At 37.5% G+C, this 22,737-nt stretch overlaps 1 protein-coding gene across 1 annotated transcript; it reads right to left on the reverse strand.

Moving 5' to 3' along the window:
* Positions 1-12,263: 12,263 nt before the first annotated feature.
* LOC146725029 (uncharacterized) lies at positions 12,264-16,130 on the reverse strand. The gene is made up of 2 exons (XM_085485288.1): positions 14,915-16,130; positions 12,264-14,847 (listed from the first exon to the last, which is right to left on the reverse strand). Exons 1-2 carry the CDS (start codon positions 16,033-16,035, stop codon positions 12,291-12,293), a joined length of 3,678 nt encoding a protein of 1,225 aa, XP_085341414.1. The 5' UTR covers positions 16,036-16,130; the 3' UTR covers positions 12,264-12,290.
* Positions 16,131-22,737: the final 6,607 nt, after the last annotated feature.

Raw genomic sequence — 22,737 nt, forward strand, 5'->3', positions numbered from 1 at the left:
GGATAAATGCTAAAAAAAATATTTTTTGTATATGGTTTAAAAATTTGTAGAAAATTTTTGTTTTATCTAAAAAAAAATTATTGAATGATCATCTGATAAAAACTTTGGTGTTATTTTTTTTTTTTATAGAAAACAAAAATATGTATTATCTATATTTTATTTTTAAAATGAAGAAAATATTTTTTCTTACAAAATTTAAACCCCCTTAAAATTTAATTTTCCCGGGAAAGGGTTGTTTTTTAAAGCCCCTGGGCGCAAAAAAATACTAAAAATTTTAATAAAAAAAAAAATCCCTTTTGATATTCCTTATTTAAAATTAAACCCCATTTTTTTTATAATTGTTTTTTACAAAATTTTTTTAAAAATTATTACCCTAGAAAATTATCAAGCGGAATGCCAATAATTTAAATATTTTTTTAAATATTTTTTTAAAAAAAAAATATCTTCATTTTACCCCCCAAGATGAATTTCCATATTTTTTTTCTAAATTTTTATCTAGAAATTTAAAAATCACAACACTTTTTGGTAAGATGACCCCCTTACACTTAGTACCCCTTTTTTTTTAATAAATTTTTTTAGACGCAAGTTTAAAGAAAGGAAACGGGAAAAGAAAATTAAAAGGGGTGGAAACCCCGAGAAAGGGGAACTCGGGATTTTCATTTTTTTTTCCGGGAAAAGGGGAAATCCCCGAGGGAAATTTTGTTCACCGTGATTTGGGTCGCCAAAAACAGGTGTGAAAAAAAAGACGAACGGCCGCGGCGGGTCATGGCGGAATCGGCATCTCTAACGAAAATGCATTGGGTGCACGTATTGTATGTAAGTAGCAGGGGTTTTCGCGCCGTTTGTCGTTGCAAACGTTTTCATAAAGTTCCACGTGCCTGAGACTCCGCCCCCCATAAGCAGCCTTCGCGGCCCCCCTAAGGAATGACGAGGATACCCAAAGGCGGGTCGAAAAAGGGAAAGCCAGGGGTCTTTAAGGTGAATTGAGGTAAACGCTTTTGCATTCTTTTTCGTTCGGCGCGGAAAAGAGAAACCGTTTTCCCCGTAAACCCTTTCCCAAAAATTTTTTCTTTCGCTCTTATGTATCAAGAAATTTTTTATTTTTATTTTTATTTTTCCTCGAGCAAAAATAAAAATACAAGAGGGAATACGTTCCAACTTTTGGCCCCCCAAAAAAAAAAGTATTTTTAAAAATATTTTAAACTGAGAAAACAAATTTTCCTCTTTTTTTTAAATTTTAATTTTTTTTTGAAAACTTTGGCTTTTTTATGTTTCGTAAATAAATTTTTGTTTCCCAAATTTAGAAAGTTTTTCCAGAGATGTTTGACTTTTTCCTCGTAGGGCCCAAATAATTTTTTTTTAAAACCCGATTGTATTGCCCGATCCTTTAAAAATAATTCTAGATTTCCCCGTTTTTTCCCTTTTTTTTACCTGTTTCCCTCTGCCCACGCAACGGAAAATTAAAATTTTCAATCGCGTTTCTTTTTCCCTTACAGCCTCTTCAATTTCCTCTTTTTTTAAAACCCGAAGGGGGAAATTTTAAAACTTTCAAAAGAGAAAATTTTTTAAAAGAATTTTAACCCCCCCGAAAAAAAGAATTTTATGAGCCCCCCATTAAATTCCCAAAAACAAATATTTTACCTTAATCAAGTTTTTTTAAACTCTTTGTATTGTTAAATGTAATTTACTTAATGGGGCCCAATAAATTCCCGTAAGAATGTTTTTTTGTACAAAAATTATGTTTTTATCTAAAAATGCATTCTATTTATGCATCAAAAATATGCGAAAAGAAAAATCGTTTTTTCCCCCGAAAATTTATTTGAAAAACCGCGCTTTCCCATATACACAAGAATATACACATATATCGCGAATGCCCATATTTTTCTCAAAAAGGGAAAACCCCTTTAAAAGCTTTATTTCCTGACTTTTTTCCCCCGGGATGCGCGTCCTTTTTCATTTATAAAAAAGTCTTTCGGCGATAGCACAAATGCCGGATCCCCATCGCAGTGAAATTATTTAACGGCTGGCTAGTAGCGCTGGGTTTTTGGGTTTAAACAATGCTTGGAAATTGCATTGCAATCTGCCGGACCCCAAAACCCGTTCCCCGGGTGCTCCCGGCCCCTTTACGCCGGGAGGTTTTTATTGCTCGGCATCGGGGAAAATTTTTCCCCGACCTGAACGAACCCCCCTCTTTCTGGTCTTCCTGGGGGCGCTCCGCCCTTTCCCTTAGGTCGGTGTGTCGCTTCGATTTTAATCAGGTGTTTCGGCCTTTTTTAATAAATCCCTTGTTGTTTTTGGCCCATCGCAAGGCCCGGTTTGGGTCTCTCTTTTAAAAGAAAAGGGTTATACGACCCCCATCGCGCGACATGAGAGGAAGAAAGAAGAAGAAAAAGGGGAGAAGGATTTCCATCGGCCCATGCATTATTTTCCGACCCGGGGGAGAGTGCCCTGTTTCCCTTCGAATAATCCCAAATTTTATTAGAGCCGAGAGAGAGAGAGAGGGAGAGGGAAAAAACGAGATTTCGTATACGCCGAGAGCGGGGATTTTTTTTGTCGAGCTTGTTTCGCGATCGTATTTTTTTACCGAGTTGTAGACCCCGTAGTGGTAGATTTATGGATATAGAAATTTTTTCGCCCCTTTCTGATACAAAGTCTTCCCTAAATTCCCCCAAAAACGCAAATCGAATCGTTTATTTTTTTTTTTCCCGCTTTTCAATTTTTTTTTTCCTCCCAAAAAATATGTTAAAAATTTTCCCAAAATCCCCGGGATTTTTATTTTTTTCTTGCAAATTTTTTTTTTTTTTTTGGTTGTAAGAATAGGGAATTATCTATATATTTTACGTATTTGGGGAGGGTATAAAATTGAAACAATTTTATAATAAAAAAAAAAAACTAGAGACGATTTTTAAAAATTTGATTATTTTCTTTTCCCTTTTTTCTGCGTTTTTTTTGGGAAATGGGAGAATTTAAAATTCTTAAATTTTTAACGTAAAAAAACGCCCAAAATTTCATGAAATCCCGGGGGCCAAACGACATTACGGAAAAAACGCCCCGAAAATTGCAGTATAAAGATTCGGAAAAAACAGTTTGAAAAAGAATAACCCCTTTTTTTTGATATTACCCCGAGAGTTTTATTGTGTTTTATACCTATCGGAAAATAATTTGGGGAAAAAAGATCTTTGATGTATTTCAGGGTTTTTTTTAAAAAAATTTTAGCAGCACAATTTGGGGTGCTGTTTTTCCATTAATTTGACGGTTTTTTAAAAATCGAATTGAAGGGGGAAAAAGAAACCCAGTATTTCCTAGGCCCAATTACGGGGCGAACCTTTCTTAGTTTGCCCCAAAACTCGAAGATCCAAAAAGATTCGGGGATAAGGACCCCCTTTTTCCACCTTTGGAGCCAGAAAAAATTCGTAATGGGGAAAACGTTAAATTTTCCCCGTTTGGGTTGTTTGAAAAATTTTTTCTATGGATGCCACCCAGGTCGTTAATCCCCCCACGGTCCGAATTTAAGGCCCAAAGTTCGAAAATTTAACCCCCCGAAATTCTTTTTTTATTAGGGAAACGTTTATTAAAACTTTCTTTTGCCCCTTAAGTTTTTTTTTTATCCTAAATTTGTTTTAATTTAATTTGGGAAAATTCTACAATTTTGTATGGTAAACGTCCCCTATTTATATAGGGAATAACATTTTTCCCCCTTTTTTGATTTTTATATTTAAAAATGAAAGACAAATTTTTTTAAAAACGAATACGGATAAATTCAGTTAAAGTATTTTATTTCCCCCGGAACCCAAAAAGTTCGTAAAATCTTTGATTAAAACGAACTAATTTACCTAGATCATTTTCACCCCTTAAAATGCATATTACGCCTGGGCGATAATAAAATTATAGGGACCAGAAAAACCAAAACCCCAAAACCCAACCCAATTAAAGGATATCGATTTTTCCCTTTTCACTTTTGAGTACTTTAATATAAAAATACCCCCTATATAATTATATTTTAAAACACTCGATTCCCCAAATTTCAATAGTGCTTTTTGAGCCCAAGTTGCGTCGGTTATTGGGAGGCCCCGCTTCAATTATTTCCCGACAAAGGGCAAATTAACCAAAAATTCCCCTTTTTACATAAAATTTCCCCCTTCAAATAATCATAAATCCGCCTTTTCCCCAATTTTTACCCAAAAATCCCCAAAACATTTTAAAAATACAAATATTCAATCGGGGAAAACCCCCAAAATCGGGTTTGTCCACAACCGTTTGATTTTTCCTTTTTCCCTGAAAAGCTGGATTTTTAGCTTGTTTATTTTTACAAATTTTTTTTCCCAAAAAAAGTTTTTAAAAAAATTTTTAAAAAGAAGTTTTCCCCGAAATCTTTTTACAGGGGTTTTTTTATTTTTCCTTTCCCGGAAAACCCCGCTAATACAATACGATCTTTTTTTACCCAGTCTCTTTTATCCCCTTTTGGTTTTGCCAAGGTGGGTTTAAGTACGGATACCCCGGGGTTTTCCCCCTGGAAAAGTCCCCCCCAAAGACAAGCGCGACACGTGGTTTCCCGTGCCATTTTCATGGCACCCTTTTTACTTCCCGGCAACAAATATGAAAGCCGAAGGCGGCCCGGTGAAAACCCAAATTTTTTGGGTCGGATTCCGATCCTTTTCCCCCCCTCCAAAATAATATTACAGTTTTTTTCTTTTTCCTTTCCGTCACGTGATTTGCGCCTTTTTGCGCTTTAGGATTATTTTTTTGGGGAGTTACGAGAGCTACGATCGCTAAGTGCTTTTAAATCGAAAGTCCCAAAAAATATTCCCCTTTTTCCCCCTTTCCCTTTTTTATTTTTTTGGGAAAAGTGCCTCTGCAAAAACGCGCCGAAATTTATGGGCCCAAAAGCGGGCCTTTTTGCGTTTCCCATTCTCCCCCTTTCCTGTTCCCCCCGGGTAAAAGTGAGCGCCCCCCCCAACAACCCCCTTTTTTTCCTTTCGAAAAACGTTTCTTTTTTCCCACATTTTCTCCAAAGCGATAATTAATTATAAACCGAATCGAAATGTCGCCATTTCCTTTGAGGGTGCCGAGCGCCCAAGGTTTGGATTTATTTTCGCACTCTCGTCGAACGGAAATCTCGATGGGCCCCTTTTTCCATGATTTAAAGATTTTTTAGGGTAATTATGATAATTCTTTTGTTTGGTGTGGGTGTGTGGGGTGGTGGTACCATAGAAACTAACAAATTTTAAACTTTGTGATATATTTTTCTTTTTGTTTTATTATTTATTTTTCCAAAAATTAATTAATGAAAGGGTCGTATAAATTAAAACAAAATTAAACAATCATATATAGTAGGCCCCCCAAATAAACGAGCCCAAAAAAATAAGATGTTAAAAAATTTTTTTTTAATAGTTTAAACATTAAATTAAACATTTGTTAAAAGAATGATTAATTGTAAAGTTTTGATGCCCCTACGTCTTTATCAATACATAAAATTAAATATTAAATATAAAATTAGATGTTAAAATACAAAGTTAGTTAAATATTAAAATATAAAATTGAAAACGATTTCCCTTTGCGGTTTACCCCCAATTTGATATGCAAGGGGATTGGTTGGGATGCCCCAAGTTATTTCGACCCCCTTTTGAGCCCCTGCCACCCCCTATTACGCGAATTAAATTTTAATGTCCCGAGAAAATTAAAAAATCTTTCAACTTTTTTTTCCCCCCATCGTTTTAACAAGTCCTTTTCCCCGATATTTTTAAATGTGTGTTGCGAAGTTGAATACCAATGCAAAATAGAGAGGGGGGATGATTTATTTTTTACCCAAAAGTTTTTTCTAAATTATGATTTTAGCAAAAAATTTTTAAATATGTCAAAAAAAAACTTTGTTAACAATTTTGGTTTTCCCTTTTTATTTAAATTAAATTTCCCTTTTTTTTTCCCCTTTTTGGGATCATTTTTAGAATTATCTTTTTATGGTAATTTTTTTTCATGATCCCCTAATTTTTAAAATTTTTTCCCCCAAATGTATGTTTTGTTTAGGAATGTGCCTGATAACCGAATTCATCAGCCCCAATTTAATAAATTTTTTTTATTTTCTTTAAGGGGCCCCGTTCCCAACCCCCCGTCTTTTGTTTTGTCCCCCTATGTTCGTCCACAATCCCTTGCAAATTCCCCAAATTTAAAAATTTTTCCCTTAGAATTGTTGGGGGAATTTTTTTTTGCCTTTTGAACTTAAGAAATCATTCAATTTTTTTAAAGCAACGAACCCCACCTACGTCAGGGCCCCTTTTTATTTTTGAAGCAACCCTTTTTAGATTTGATTCTATATATGGGATTACAAAATTTTTAAGTAGTAAAAAATATTTTAGTATTTTTATTTGGGGTTTTTATTTAAAGGGTTTTTGGGAAATTTCCCCTTTGTTTTAAGATTTTTTACTCTGCGTTTTTCCCCACTTTTTCCGTATTTCCCATATAGTCAGAGGCTTTGGAAAAAAGTAATTAGTAATTAAATGCGAAATGCTTTTTATTCCGTATGTAGACGACATTATTTTATCACTTCCCCCTGCAAAAACATATGTTTTGAACGAATTCAACAAATTAAAATAACACAATTTAATTGGAAAAAGGATATCGTTTTTAAGCTTTTTTAGCATAATATCAAATAATAGATAAAAATTTATTTAGATTGGTATCACAAAAACATTCTAGGTAGATTTCTTTTTTTTTTTTCAAATCATCCGACTTGTCTAAATAGGAACAAATTTTTAACTTTTTGGGGGAGATAGACTTTATTCAGATGGCGCCCCACCGAAATCCCAAAATTGTAAAAGCAAGTTTGAGGGGTAGTCTTTCTTCGTTTGATTGATTTAGCGAATGATGTTGCTGCTGGTTTTGATGTGTTCTTTGTCTTTATTCAACACGAGCATCCGTCGCACGAGGGTGGCCCGCCGTCTACGTGCAATCAAATTGTTATCTCTTCACCTCGAAAATCGAGCAATCGTCCTCCTATCAGTACGCGTAACACAAAAATCGTAAGCTCCTACGAAGCCCGGGCAGGTAAATGATCTGGCCGCGTTTCCGATATCTTTTTCCCTGGTGGTACCCTGGGTAAAATTGGTATCGTGTACGATTTATGTTGAAAAAAAAAAAAAAAAAAAAAATGCACCCGCGGTCCCGTTACACTATGCGGGTAATTTTTTACGTTGATAATTAATCGCTTTGTTCGATTGTGCCATTTTCGGGGTTGAATATACGATTCGAGAATCCCGCAGGTTTCCATTGTTGGGCATGCTAAAATTTATTCTGTAGGCACATTTGATCTCGCTTCTCTTTCGTTTTGGAAAGTAGCGCGAGCAAAAGGGGGTAATCTTCATCGTGACCCCTTTATCGAAACCCGATTATTTCGGGAAAGCGCGTTTCAAAAATTCAGGTATCTTGGCTGTGGGGACCCCTTTGGGAATCGAAATTTTCGCATCGTCTTTGCCGTAGTAAAATTTTTATTCGGGGAAATTCACTTTTCGATTAGTGTGATAAGTTAAAAAATCGTCAAACCGAGCTCGTTCCCGTCGCCAATCTATGGGGGGAAAGTAGGTCGCCGCGAGAACGTACCTTCCCAGTCAATGTTAGTGTTGCGACATGTTCCAAAACTGAGTTAAATACGCAATGTCAGTCTAAATTCGTTTCAAGTTGAATAAAATTCAAACTTGGGAAACTGCAAGCCCCACCCGCGCAAATATCTGATTTATAGTTGGGTAAAATGTGTAATGTATTCCAATTTCGGCACATTTAAAAATGCACATTCTCGGGTGGTTTAAGTTCCCCAAAAACTGTCGAAAAAATTGCGCGATTTCTCTTTAGCTACGCCACCAAAAGAGTGCCAGACCGTCTGTACTGTCTAGATAACGGTACCACTCTCTTTTCTCGCGCGCCCTTATCGGTAATTATTTGGGATAATACACCCTTAAAGTATGGAATGTGCATACGTTTTGCCGTTGTAGCAATGCACATTGTATTTACACCTTTCGGCATTTTTAACGTTTTGACGTTTTTTTTTTTTTTTCTTTTGGTTTTTCTTCCATAGTTGGGAAGGGGGGAGATACAGTCGCGGCCTCCATGGCGCGATTGTGGCGTAGGATCTTGGAATGAGTGGCGGCTTTCGTATTACCGTTTTGTAGCCACCGCTCCGCCAACAGGGGTTCGACGCCCCCAGCATGGTAAATCGGCCAAAATCCGCCTCGTTTTTGCTGCCGAAAGTACCCTCTTCTCGTCTCCTCTTTCGTTCAAGCAAAGCCGAGCTTCGTCTTGGCCTTCATCGCTGTCCAGACAACTGCGCCGCGGCTCTCTAAACCGAGACTCGAGTCTTCGCGACGATACGAGTTTTTGTTTTCTCGGGATACCTTATCCCCGCGTTTTCTCTGGGCGATTTCGCTGCTCCGAGAGTACGCTATATCGTGTTCAGGGGCACCCCCGCGTCCAAGGGTTGAACCTTGACCACCTCTGCCATTGCTTTCCAAACAGTTCCCGGGCCGCAAAATTGATACCCGGGGAATAGGGGAGCTCGACGGGAAAGTGCGTTTTCGCACGATTTAATACACGGGCCCTATTTTCGTTGACACCGTGGAAAATCTCTGAAATTACTGAGCCAAAGCGCGAGCCCGCAACTAAAAAATAGGCGGACGTTGGAGGTAAAATCGGGAGGGAGAAAAGAAATTCGTGCGAAAAACCTCTGACGATACGAGTGTAAAATTACGAGGGACAGAGTACGCTGCAGCGTGAACAAAAGGTGTGGGGCAAACACGTCCGATGCTACCGAAACTATACGCGCGATGTTTGGGCCCCCCCCAAACTCCCGGTAAAACCAAACCCGTGTTGTAACCCTGCTGGAAAGTCCGCACGGTGTGCGTTTCGAGAACGTGAAAGTGTACTTAAATCGCTGAAAAAACCCCGAAAATCCTTTTGGAAGATTTTTTGACGCCGATTGACGAAATCGGTACTTTACATTCTCCAATAACATGACGCCCTTCCCCGACGAGGTTACCCAAAATTCATTTTGTCTTTGTGACGTGGCATGCACAACCCAAGAACGATAAGAGGTACTTCTCAATGGGGCGCCACCCCGACATCGACTGCTTCTATCTCGGTCAGCACATACGCAGAATACCGAAAAAATCTTATACGCGACAACGCAAACCTGCTAATCCTGTTTAAAAGGACGCCCCCCAATTTGAAGCAACGTGTACCAACGATCACGTGAATCCCGCCATGCCCATATGGGTTCCCAGAAATTTATGCCCGTACATGTTGGCCCCAAAAGTTGGATTTAGTAAATAGACAAGACCCGCCCCCTTTGGAAGGGGCCCGTACAGAAAAGGTTTAACGGTTCGCGATACCCCCGAGCCCTTTAGTCGTCGCCCCCCCATCCTCCCAGTCGAGAGAACCTGAGAGAGTGTGCCGACATGGCTGTAAAATTCGCGAGCGTGAAGGTTGCCAAGGAGATTGCGAAAACGGCCGAACGACCCGCCAAAAAACCCCCGCGCCCTGACCCCCAGACCCAGTGATTCGCCGTCCCGCCTCACTTTAAACCTATTTCGGCCCCCCCCCCACCCACCCCCCCCCAAAACACCACCCCCCCACCTCCCCGTTGTCGACCCCCCTTTGGGGCCCCCGAAAAACACCTCCCGCGATATGGGGGAGGGGGCGAAGGTTTTTTGGGAATTCCCCCGGGGCCACAACTCACACCCCCAACCTTTACCCAAAAATCCTGGGAAAATTTTTGGCACCCCCTCCCCCCCCCGACCTTTGACCTTTTGTTGGAGGCGCTGTTCCCCCCGGCCAAGCCCAAAAAATTTTCGCCCCTGGTGCTTATGGGAGAACGAATTGTTAAAGGGAACCCGGGCCACTCTGGCGAATTTCGGTGGCCGCCGCGATTTGCCGTGCAAAGTCAAATTTTCCCGGCGAACCTGTCATTGAACGCCGGTGACGAGGATATTCGGCTTCCAGGGGCCTTTTCCCAAAACAAGCCTTATTGGCGCCTGGTTTTTTTTTTTGGTGTGTCCAACCCCCCTTTAATTTCCCCGGGGGCGTTCAAAAATAAACGCAATTTTTCCGGTCCGCCCTCTGGCCTGGGACCCCCCTACCCTAACCCACTAAGATTACTCATGGGGCACCCCAACGGCGTGGGGCCCGTTGCCGGGTCGCACAGCTGGGCCCCGCTAAAAACCCCCAACTTGCTTTGGGAACTGCCGCGGGGTTTTTCCGTTTCCCCCACTTAGTTCATGTGGACACCTTTTAAACCCCGAACCCCCATTTGGGGGTTTTTCGAAAGGGGAAAGAGGCCAAACCCCCGGGCCCCAAAATACTAGAGATTAATCTTCCAAACCTTTTCATTCGGGTGAGAAACCCCCCCCATTTTGGAAAAATTTGCCGTGCCCACCAAACCGCCCATGTCCTAAAATTTTAAATGGGAAAATCTTTCAAAACATTTAAACCCCCGAGGCAAAAAGTCCCTGGGGTTCCACGTTTGACCCCCAAAAAAACCCCCGGGCGCCAAACAAACCCCCCTCAATGGCCCCGTTTTCATTATTAGCGTGCTACCAAACAACAATGAGTGGCATCAGTGACCGACCTGGAAGCAGCAGTGAACGACCCGGAAGCAGCAGTGAACGACCTGGAAACGGTGGTGAACGCGACCGCTACGATCGAGGTTACGATCATGTCAAACAGGGTTGCGAACGAGGCTACGAACAAGTCCTTAAAGGTTACATAAAAGGCTATCAACAACTCAGTAAGGGTTGCGAACAGGTCAGGGACGGCTGCGAACGGGCCAAGGCGGGCTACGAACGTATCAGAAACGACTTGGGACGAGGCTGTGATCGAGTCAGGAACGATTTTCGAATGGGCCAAGGACGTGAGTGAACGAACGCGAAAGAACCCGAAAGAACCCGAAACAACGAGAATTTAACCTGAAAGAACAAGGCACAAACCCGAAACAACGAGGCACGAAACCGAAACAACGAGGCACGAACCCGAAACAACGAGAATCTAACCCAAAAAAAAACCCGAAAGAACGCAAAAGAACGTGAAAGAACACCAAAACAACGAGAATTTAACCCGAAACAACGAGGCACGAACCCGAAAGAACCCGAAACAACGAGGCACGAACCCGAAACAACGAGAATTTAACCCAAAAGAACGCAAAAGAACGAGGCGCGAACCCGAAAGAACGCAAAAGAACGAGAATGAATAGTGAAAATAACAACGAGCAACATAGTTTGGAGAGACGGCTGTTGGTAAACGAGTTGCACGCGTCAGCGAGAAAAAATTTCCCTCGAAGACATGTCATAGTGCGAGGATACGATGATCTGTGGCAAGCCGACATTGTCGAGATGCGTCCATACTCCCGTTTCAACAGAGGTTACCACTACATACTCACCATCATCGATGTGTTGAGCAAGTATGCGTGGGCTGTACCACTCAAGAGTAAAGGAGGAAGCGAGACAGCTGACGCAATCGCCAAGATAATTCGGGATAGCAAGAGATGCCCGAAAAACATGCAAACTGATAACGGAAAGGAATTTTACAACGCCGATGTGCAACGACTTATGCGAAGACATGACATTAATCACTATTCTACATATTCGATATTGAAGGCGTCGGTCGTCGAACGATTCAATCGCACGCTAAAGAACGACATGTGGAAGATGTTTACGCTGAATGGTACTTACAAGTGGTTCGACATGCTGCCACGTCTCGTATCAGATTACAACGGACGCAAGCATCGAACGATTGGTATGCGACCCGCCGACGTTACCCCCGCGATCGCCGAAAGACTCTTGGCTACCGTGTACAATCGTGTAAAAATCGCGGGCCCGGCAAAGTTCAAAGTAGGTGATCAGGTACGCGTCAGCAAGTACAAACAACTTTTCGAGAAGGGATACACGCCAAATTGGACAACCGAGGTGTTTAAGATTGTTAAAGTGCAGCATACTAATCCCGTAACATATCTACTCGAGGATTATCGCAAGACATCTATCGCTGGAGCGTTTTACGAGCATGAGCTGCATCGTGCAAATTATCCGGATGTGTACCTCGTGGAGAAAATACTGCGCAGGAGGGGTGACGAGGTTTATGTGAAATGGCTGGGATTCGACAGTTCGCACAACTCTTGGATACATAAAAACAATGTTATTTAATGTATTTTATTCAATCATTGTATAACAATATATATTGTATAACATATGAAATATATGAAATATATAACAAAAAATATATAATTCTCATTAATACGTCCTTACAATATAATTTATTTACAATGGTATTCGATAATGTCCCCACGGCAAGGTGTCGGTCGACTCAGGTACGACATACCGTTTGTCATCGTAAGGACTTAGAGCAATTTTCGTCTCGCTGATGGTATACACTTTATGCAATTTCGATCTTATGCATGACTGCTGACGCGTCATTTCAATTTCGTCATTAAGGCAACGCGTATAATCGTCGAATGTTATACTACGCGCTACGACGTTACTTTTGACACCTTTTGCCTTTTTAGTGTCCTTTTTACCATCCACCCGCAAAGCATACATTTTTGCTCTAAGCCCGACGAATTCGGTCATTATCGCGCCGTTATTCTCATCTTTCATCAGACCCGGCACCTTTTTATTCGCGAGCGGTATACCGTACGCATTATTCGCGGCGTAATCGCTGGTATCGAATCGAGCGATATCGCGTTTCAAATTTTTATAGACATCATGACATTTAATTTGATATATTAAACTATCCGTGTCGGTGTACATTACTCTACAATTGTCACGATAGAGCGGTGACATGTATTCGTGGTGAAATTCATAAAGACATACTTTTGATACGTCGAGTATGCACATGCCAACGTAGATTGGTTTGTAGATTTTAACTTCGAGTTTGCGTAATTCAATTGCAACTAATTTTTCCGAAAATATGCTAGTACTATGAAAATTTGGTTTAGCGATCATTGCCTCCGCACCGTACCGTCCGTCCCATTTTGTTAATAATTTTACATCCACATGATTGCGCACATTTTCCATCGTCTTGCCAAATACCGCATTATTCATCAATTTATATAAATTTTTTTCAAAATCGTTTTTCGCTCGTGTTCTAAACTGTGTGTTGAGTTCGATGTATTTTTGAAGCCACGCTGACTGCGTGAATTGTAGTATGCGATATATTTTTGTTATGCGTAGCCCGTGGCGCGTGCACTGCTGTAGATTACGATAGTGTATTACGTAGCGCTTCTTATCGTAAAGCGTTGCGAGGAGTTTATACTCCCGCTTGCCGGGCGGCTTATCGCGCGTCGGGCAAAACGGTAGGTCAATGTGCGCGTCATGAAGATGCCGCGGATACTCTAAATCTACTTCGAGAACATAGCCTATAGGCGAATCGAACGCGATAGATGATACGTCAAAATTCGATATATCGTCGACCCACCGAAAATCGGCATATGGCAATGGTTGACACATTGCCCATCCGTACAAATTATTTACATCGAAATACATTAGGTACGATGAGGGTTTCGATGGGTCGTACGATTGCATGTACTTGTTATTAGCCTGTGCGTATCGGCCTGAACATTGACTAAGGCCGCCGCGTATACCTCGTTCGACAAACATTACCATGTCAATGTCTGTTAATAATTCAAATTTTATATTCGTATGTTTTAACATGGCGTCCCATGTATATCCAGGGAGAGTATAATAATACGCGGGATCGAGTCCGTAACTTTTTATACAACTATCGCGAAAATTCTCAAATATATCGGCCAATAACAAGACATCAATTTTTAAATATAAATCGCTATATTCGCCTAGCGTTCGAAGGGAGAATCGGCTCCAGACGGTCTCGGCGTGCGCGTAATCACTCTCGGATACTGTGTCGCCGGTCAGGGAACTGTAAAATGAGTCGCGCGGCGGTAAACGTGTGTCTTGTAATCTGTCCACGCAGTCAATGTATTCGTACGGAAAGACACCCTTTCGTGTCAATAAATTGAATTTTTCACTAGTTAAATTTTGATATTCCGAATGTAAAATTTTTAGTTTATCTTTATCCAAAAATGACGCTAATTTGTCGAGACTAGCGCTGAGAAACTTGTACGAATCGATAAACCGTAATTTAATATAATTTTTCGAATTATTATCTTGTGTCAATCTAACAGTCTTCGAGAATGAAATGTATTTTTCCTTTGTTATCGGCAATAATTCGATTTCCCCTTCGAACGCTGTGGCTATGTCCTCGATAATGAAATGCGCGTCGTAGCCGGACAGATTGTGAAAGACTATAGGAATACAAAATGATTCTTTGTAATTTAAGTTACAATTTGAGTGCGCGGGACCCCTGTACCGCCCGGTGAGGTGGCAATGATCGCGGACGCGTGTATCGTCTTCGTCAAACGGTTTCTCACAAATGTGACAATGCGTCGCGGTGCGAAATTTTAACCACTCGTCAGGCGTTAAATTTACCATGGGGACATTGGTCGTTAAAATATTTTTTACGCGGATTGCTAAATTTTTAAGCTGTTCGGCGAACCACGCGACGCAATCGACACTACGGCGGGAATTGTACGCGGACAACGAACTGTCGTACGAACACTGTACATAGTATGCGATGCTGAACACTTGATGGTGTTGATGATTTTTGGCATCTTCGGTCTTTGCCAAAACACACTCGAGGTCGGCGTACACTACAAACGGCAGCCGCTCCTTCCTCGTGTAGTTGTCGAAGCTGAGCCACTTGTCCTTGTCGCTCGGCAACCGGATAGCGCAGTCGTTCAGTTTCCCGCAATCTTCCATATGCGCCTGCAACTGGTCCTCAGAATAGAAATAATGTAGGCATCTGTAAAAAAAATAAAAAATTTAATTAGAAATATTTTAAATATAATTTAAGTTTACTATATACTTACCGATCGCAAATAAATTTTTGACCAGTGTGTTTGCTCAGTTGCGAGCTCACGAGACGAGACAGATTTTTTATGCACGCGAAATGTCCAACGCTGTTTTCATCCTCCACGTACAGCAGATTGACGTGCCTGTCCTTCTTTTTTTCCGAAAGACGCAACGGGACGATGTTCTCGTTCTCGATGATGTACACATTCACGGAAATGTCGTTTGCAAGTTCAAACTTTTTAATTTGATTCACAGTCACTGGAAACTCAATGTTTTGGAGATTCAGCACTGTTGTGTAATGTGGATAAGAGGATTCTCGACCCGTGTTTATTTCAGCAGGGTAAAGAGCGGCCACCACCGACCATGCGAAACACGCATTGTCCGCTGATTGCACATTAACCACCGCTCTCTTTGTTACAATTTTTTGCGGTAATTTGACATGACATCCCGCGCGCATTGGATTGTACTTATTTACATTCACTGTCAAATCTATTATCCGCGACAATGCCCAGCCGCTATCGCGTTCCTGGAACTCTTCTAGCGATGCTAGCGTGGGCTCGATTACGCGGCGCTCGTACCACTCGCGTACATCGGACGTGCGAAAGAGTTCAAAGTTTCTCGTGTTAATACTTTTATTGGCGCGCTTGTCACCTGATACAAATTCACCGTTGAAAACAGTGTTCACTTTTACACTGATGTGTCTCTGCAGCACATTCTCCATGTTCTCGACTACAATGTCTGCTGCATTTTCCAAAAATTGACGCGGTTCGATATAGTCTGCGTTAATTACCGCACCGGTCAGTATACGGCTATCGAACGCCGTATCGATTTCGCGCCAAACGAGTCTTTGCGCGTTATTGCCCCCGCCACTGAATCCGCCGCCACTAGGCATGGCTCCACCACTAAACATGGATTCACCGACATACTGTCTCTGCAAGCGCACCTTCGCACCCTCGAGTCGCGCTATTCTCGCCACCAGAGATTGTCTATGTCCAATCGAGAGACGCGGACGCTTGGCACGGCTGCGTTCTTCCAGCTCTTCGATAAATTCTTCGCACTCTTGCAGCCATCCGAAATATTCGCCCAAGTTAGCAACTTGGCGGGAACGCTCCAACAGGTCGCGCTCAACGTTCTCCATTTTTGTAAAAAATTCACTTTTTCACACTTATTACAAAAAAACTTCTTTGCACACTAAACTTTTTTTCTTGCACCTCGAATGAAGCATGCGCTCGCCAGTGGTACTATGGTCCGGCAGCTGCATCGGTCCTCATTATATATCCCGATCATCCCTTTGTTCGTCAACGTACGAACGAGAAAAATTTAGATGACGTAAATTTTCGGCGCTTGTTTTGTTTATAAATTCCTGCAGCCGCTGGTTATCGGCGCTGGTATTTCTTCCTAAGATAAACAATAAAGAACCGCCGCTTATTGGGGAGGTACCGCGAGGGTGATATACAATCCCATGCAAAAACATGTCGCAAGCGGTGAGATTGCAGGCAGCAACTTGTTCGCCCTGAAACTTTACCCGCTGATATTTCTTAGAAATATATGTATAGATCATGTATCAACCCCCTTGATTGTCGGCGTATGCCAAGCGGTGGCCCTTCTTAAAATTTGATTATCTTAGATTTTCAGAGAACTGATTGTCGGCGCTCGGATCCAAGCGGCCCTTCTTAGAATTTAATTATATTTCTTAGAAATATACAGATAACGTATGGGGGAAGAAACGCAACCCCCCCCTTCCCCTGATTGTCGGCAGCCCTTTGTAATAGATATTGATGGAATGTTTATCTTCTGTTTATAAACATAAACGTATGAGGAGAAGAAACGCAACCCCCCCCCCCCCCCCTGATTGTCGGCAGCCCTTTGTAATAGATATTGATGGAATGTTTATCTTTTGTTTATAAACATAAACGTATGAGGAGAAGAAACGCAACCCCCCCCCCCCCCCCGATTGTCGGCAACCCTTTGTAATAGATATTGTTTATCTTTTGTTTATAAACATAGATAAGCTTATCTGCTGATAAGACCCCCCGCCCGCGTGACGTCATACCCCCTCGCCACCAAAAACCCCCCCGCCCCGCACCCCCCTCATTGCCCCTGAGTTAGAACTCTCATAGTATCTCTACTAGTCGCACTAGAAAAAGAATTTTATATAAAAAAAGTTGAGAGTCTCCTAGAAGACGATTCTACGTATACCATAGTTAAAAACAATCCATCAACAAAAATAGAAAAAGACCTCAATATTTGTTTAAAAAAATGGTTGAAAAAAGACTTCATCAACAAAAAAGAATATTATTATTTATTTTCAAGCGACTCTCTTCTTCCTAAAGCTTATGGGCTCCCCAAGATCCACAAGGAAAATATTCCTTTTAGATTAATAGTTTCCTCAATAAATACTTCTCTATATAATATTGCTTCTTTCTTTCATAAAATTTTAAAAGATAGCCTTCCTAGAGCGGACAGTTTTGTAAATAACAGTTTTGATATATGCAACATTCTATCAGGGAAAACAATACAAGATACCGATATAATAGCTTCATTGGACGTTGTTTCATTATTTACTAATGTTTCCGTAGATCTTGCATTAAACGGTATCAATAATAGATGGCATTTTATAGAGTCACACACAAAGATTCCCAAAAATGAATTCATAGGTATGATAAAATTTATATTAACTTCTACATTTTTCACTTTTAATAACATAACTTACAAACAAATTTATGGGACTCCTATGGGTTCCCCACTTTCTCCGATCATTGCCGATATAGTCATGCAGGACTTGGAAACATTAGTAATTAGTAATTTAAATTGCGAAATGACTTTCTATTTCCGTTATGTAGACGACATTATTTTATGCACTTCCGCTGACAATATTACATATGTTTTGAACGAATTCAACAATTATAACGATAGACTACAATTTACATTGGAAAAGGAGGATAATCGTTGTATAAGCTTTTTAGACATAATGATCAAAGTAATAGATAACAAAATTTATTTAGATTGGTATCACAAAAAGACATTCTCAGGTAGATTACTTTCATTTTTTTCAAATCATCCGACTTGTCATAAAATAGGAACAATTTATAACTTGGTAGATAGAGCTTTATTACTATCACATCCACAATTTCACAAAAAAAATATAGAGAAAGCTATTAACATTTTGCTATCCAACGGTTATCCTCTTGATCTAATTTTCACAGAAATAAAACGCAGATTAAAAAATCTCTCAACTAAGAAATTTAACAAGCCTAATAATAACAATATAACAGATACTAATAATACTAATACTAACATTAAATATTTTGTCATACCATATATAGAATCAATATCTGAGAAAGTTGCTTCAGCAATAAGAAGACCTGACGTAGTGGTAGGATATCGTTGCATTAAAAAATTAAATGACTTCATAAGAGTTCAAAAGGACAAAAATAATTGCCCCACGAATTCTAACGTTATTTACAAATTGAATTGCAACGATTGTGACGCCACATATGTCGGACAGACAAAAAGACAGTTAGGAACGAGACTTAAAGAACATAAAAATAATATTAAATTAGACTCTGCTAGACATTCGGTTATCACGGAACACATTCTAAACGAACAACATACATTTGACTGGGACAATATTAAAATTATGGATCATGAAAAGAATTACCAAAAAAGACTAATATCTGAAATGATCCACATTAAAGAACAGAAAAATGGAATTAATTTAAATACAGACACCGAATTGTTAGACAGTAGTTATTTTGACATACTTAAAAAATTTGCTGAATCATAATTTAGAAAAAACATTGGTAATAAATAAATACATCACGCTCTCTATTTTGACATTTGGTATTCAGACTTCGCAACACACACTTGAAATATCGGGGAAAAGGACTTGTTAAAACGATAATGTAAGTTGAAAGATTTTTTAATTTTTTCTGACATTGATTTAATTCGCGTATTATATCGGTAGCATGCTCAAATGTCGCATAACTTGGCATCTCAGACCAATCGTCTTGCATATCTATTGGTCAACAGCGAAGAATCGTTTCAATTTTATATTTTAATATTTAACTAACTTTGTATTTTTAACATCTAACTTTATATTTTAATATTTAATTTTTATGTATTGATAAAGACTGTAGTGCAGTCGAAACGTTCACAATTTATATCGATTCTGTAACGGAATGTTAATTTAATGATTTAACTATTAATAAAAAAATTTTTACATCTTATTTATTTGCTCGTTTAGTTGGCCTACTATATATGATTGTTTAATTTTGTTTAATTTATACGAGCCTTTCATTAATTAATTTTAAAATTATATATTTATAAATATGTATTTTATGCTAATAATAATAAAAATTATAAAAAAGTTAATTATATTTATAAAATTAATATAATAATAAGTGCAAAGTAACATACAATTTTCGTAACATTACATGTTACAGAAATTACACTGATTAATAAAAATAATTGTGAAGAAGTTAATCGGAATACAATTAGAAAATATGGTTGCAAAGTCAATGTAATAGCTATCAGATGTTTTAGTGTAATCAGCAGTGCGCTGTCGAAGGAGATCATAAAATAAATAAGATTATTTTTGCCAAGTTATAGATTTTCTGCCTTAATACTAAATATCATATTTTAAATTATTACTGTGATGAAACCTAGACTAGTGATACCAAAAATTATTGTTACAATTAATTATGTTTAAAAATATTGGAAATTATGTATGAAAAATGTGTCATATTTCATGGTTTTTGAGAGAATGTGGATCATGTGCTGATTTTTTATTCTGAGCATTATAAAGAAGAATGTATACGTGCGTGCGTGCGTGCGTGCGTGCGTGCGCGTGCGCGCGTGTGTGTGTGTGTGTGTGTGGTAATACACTTTCTTTTGGATAGCTAGATAGCGTTTATGTGTTCAAACATGTAACTATTTCACAATCTTTTTATACATTACATTCAAATAACGTTTATTTATTATAAATAAATCACATCCGTGTCTCACCTCATGTAATATATGTATATATATGTATGTTATATAATATATGTATGTTAAGTTTTTAAATTAATTTTTTTTGTCGCAAGTCTTTAATGTTTATATTTTTGTTATTGCAAGTTTTTAATGTCATTATATATTTTAAATACATTATTTTTCAGATATGTTTTAAGATTCTGTAAGATTTTGGAGATATAGTTTTTGACGCGGACTTAACAACTTTTTTTACCTTTTTTAAAATGAAATTTTTTATACATATACAAAACATTTATGAGTTCATTATAAAAAATTCCGAAGAAAACCAAAAAAAGCTTGTTACATAAGATTCACTCTAAAACGATTTTTAATAATTATAAAGTGATAAAGTCAAATTGTATTTGCATTATGATAAGTAATGAACAAACTATCAATACGTTACCTTAAAGAATTGATAATCCTAACTCTTTGATTACTGTGGAATGTGAATGTCCAAAGCTCTTAGGTTATATTTCAGTCAATTAACAATCAAAGAGCTTTATCACAATAAGCGTAGACCTATAATATTTAATTACACGCTATGGTTAATAAGTCCAATATCAGAACACGATAAAATGTTTTATTTCCTTTATTAAATTTAATTAATTTATTATTAAGAAATAGAATTGTAATATTTTCAAGTATTCTACAAAGTCAATGATATTTTACAAAAATAATAAAATTTTAATAACTTAAATTGTATATATTTGTTGCACGTAACGTTTTCACCAACAGATTTAGAATATAATCATGTTAAATCATTATATTCCTTATTAATTTGATTGCATAGAAAATATTTAATTATCACGCACATGATTTTATATAATAAACAATTATCTCATCAATATGAATATGTGCAGATATAATATAATAAATATAAATATGTGAATATATTATTCTGTTTGCAATTTTTAATTATTAAATTATATTATTTCCAAATTATATGCATAATAGATATGCAACAAAACTATTATTATTAACAATATATATTTGCAATCCAGATATTATATGAAACTATTCACACACAAGAAAAATAATATTTTGAAAAGTAATTGCTGGTGTACGATTACATTTTTGTTTAATTGGCAAACAAATATTTAATAAAATTTATTAATTTAAAAAAAGGAAAAAGAAAAATGAATCTTTTCAATATAAAAAAAATATAAATATATAAATAAATATATAATAACAAAATATATACATTCTAAGCATTTAAATAATAATACAATTTTAAAACAAGACCATTTATATAAATATTTATATACAACGTATTCTAATTATGTTATTCAATATTTTTCAATATTTCTCTCTAATAATTTATTTATAATAAATAAACACAATTTGAATGTAATACGTGATTGCCATTTTCCAAATTATGTAAGCGATTATCTAATCGTGTACATAAATATTTATTTTACTATTATTTTGTAAATATACCTAAAACGATAACTTTGGAATGTTTTAAATATATATCAATTGAGATATTTCATTTGAAATATTTTTAATATATACTATGATGAAATATTTCAATTGTAACATTTATGAATTATATCAAAAACAAATACGTAAAATGTATCATTTGAAATCTAAATGAAACAATTTGAAACATTGCATGTATATTTCATGTTTAGTGGGTTAACGTTAACAGGAATTTTCAAGATCTCTGCAAGGTCAAATGAATATCAGCATCATCTGTCTTTCTTCAAATCCTATGGTGTTTGTTTGAAACATTTTTTCGTCTTGCATATTTAACAAGTTTATTTAAATGTCGTAGGAAGTTTTATTATCAATAAATCATCAATGCCTCTTAAAAATTCTTGTTTAATCTGTAAGTAAATCCTGTATTTATAAATCTTGTTTGTACAGAAATACCTATTTCATAAGTAAATTTTGTACTTATTAAATATCTCGAAAGTATATAGGAAAATTTCAGACAAAAGTTGTTTAGTTTAAAGGGAAAACAAAGATAGGCATTTAACTTCGATTGGTATTCATCATTTTGTGCATAAAAATCTTGAGGTAAGATTATTGAATCAAATATATAGTGAAGAATCGATAAATTAAAAAAAAATAGAATATTTCTATTTATAAAAAAAATTAGATTTACTTCAAATTTTCGATTATGATTTTTAATTTTAAGAAATTTTAGGTCTACTGCAATGATGATTTATTTACAATAATAATAAATAAATACTATTTTGACGTGTCAATGTGATTACGTGAATTACAAGTACTATACAAAAGAAAAATGAACAGATGTAATTTCATTTCTTTTTAACTGCAGTTTCTGAAGTATTGTTTAATTAGTGTAATAATTTTGAATCTTTGCATATGTTTATTAAAATAATTTATAATGTATTTATATAACTTTTTTATTTTACAGATCCGGAAAAATAAAAAAAAATTAATCGGCTGCTCAGGCGCTGTATAAAAGCTGCCATAAGCGCTGAATTAGAACATCGGCTGCTAATAGCGCTGAATTTTGGCTTGCCCTAGACGCCTGCATCCAATTACAAAAATTAATTTTGTTCGGCCTATTACGTATCCAAACTAAAATTATTCGCTATTATAGCGTTTTCGTCTGTAATAGCGCAGATTTTTGGCTTGCCCGTGGCGCCTATACAATTAGAAAAAGTATTTTTGTTTTGGGTCTATTACACATCCAAATTAACAGTATTCGCTTTTGTAGCATTTTAGTCTGCAATATCTCAGACCTTTCGCCTGCTCTAGGCGTCTAATTAGAAAAATCTTATTTGATACTTGCATCACTAGAAGGCTGCCCCAAACGCCGTATATCTATAACTAAAACTGTCCCAAACAACTGAAA

This window comes from Nylanderia fulva, unplaced genomic scaffold, assembly GCF_048542155.1.
Source record: "Nylanderia fulva isolate GAGA-0341 unplaced genomic scaffold, ASM4854215v1 Scaffold1074, whole genome shotgun sequence".
Lineage (NCBI taxonomy): Eukaryota > Metazoa > Arthropoda > Insecta > Hymenoptera > Formicidae > Nylanderia > Nylanderia fulva.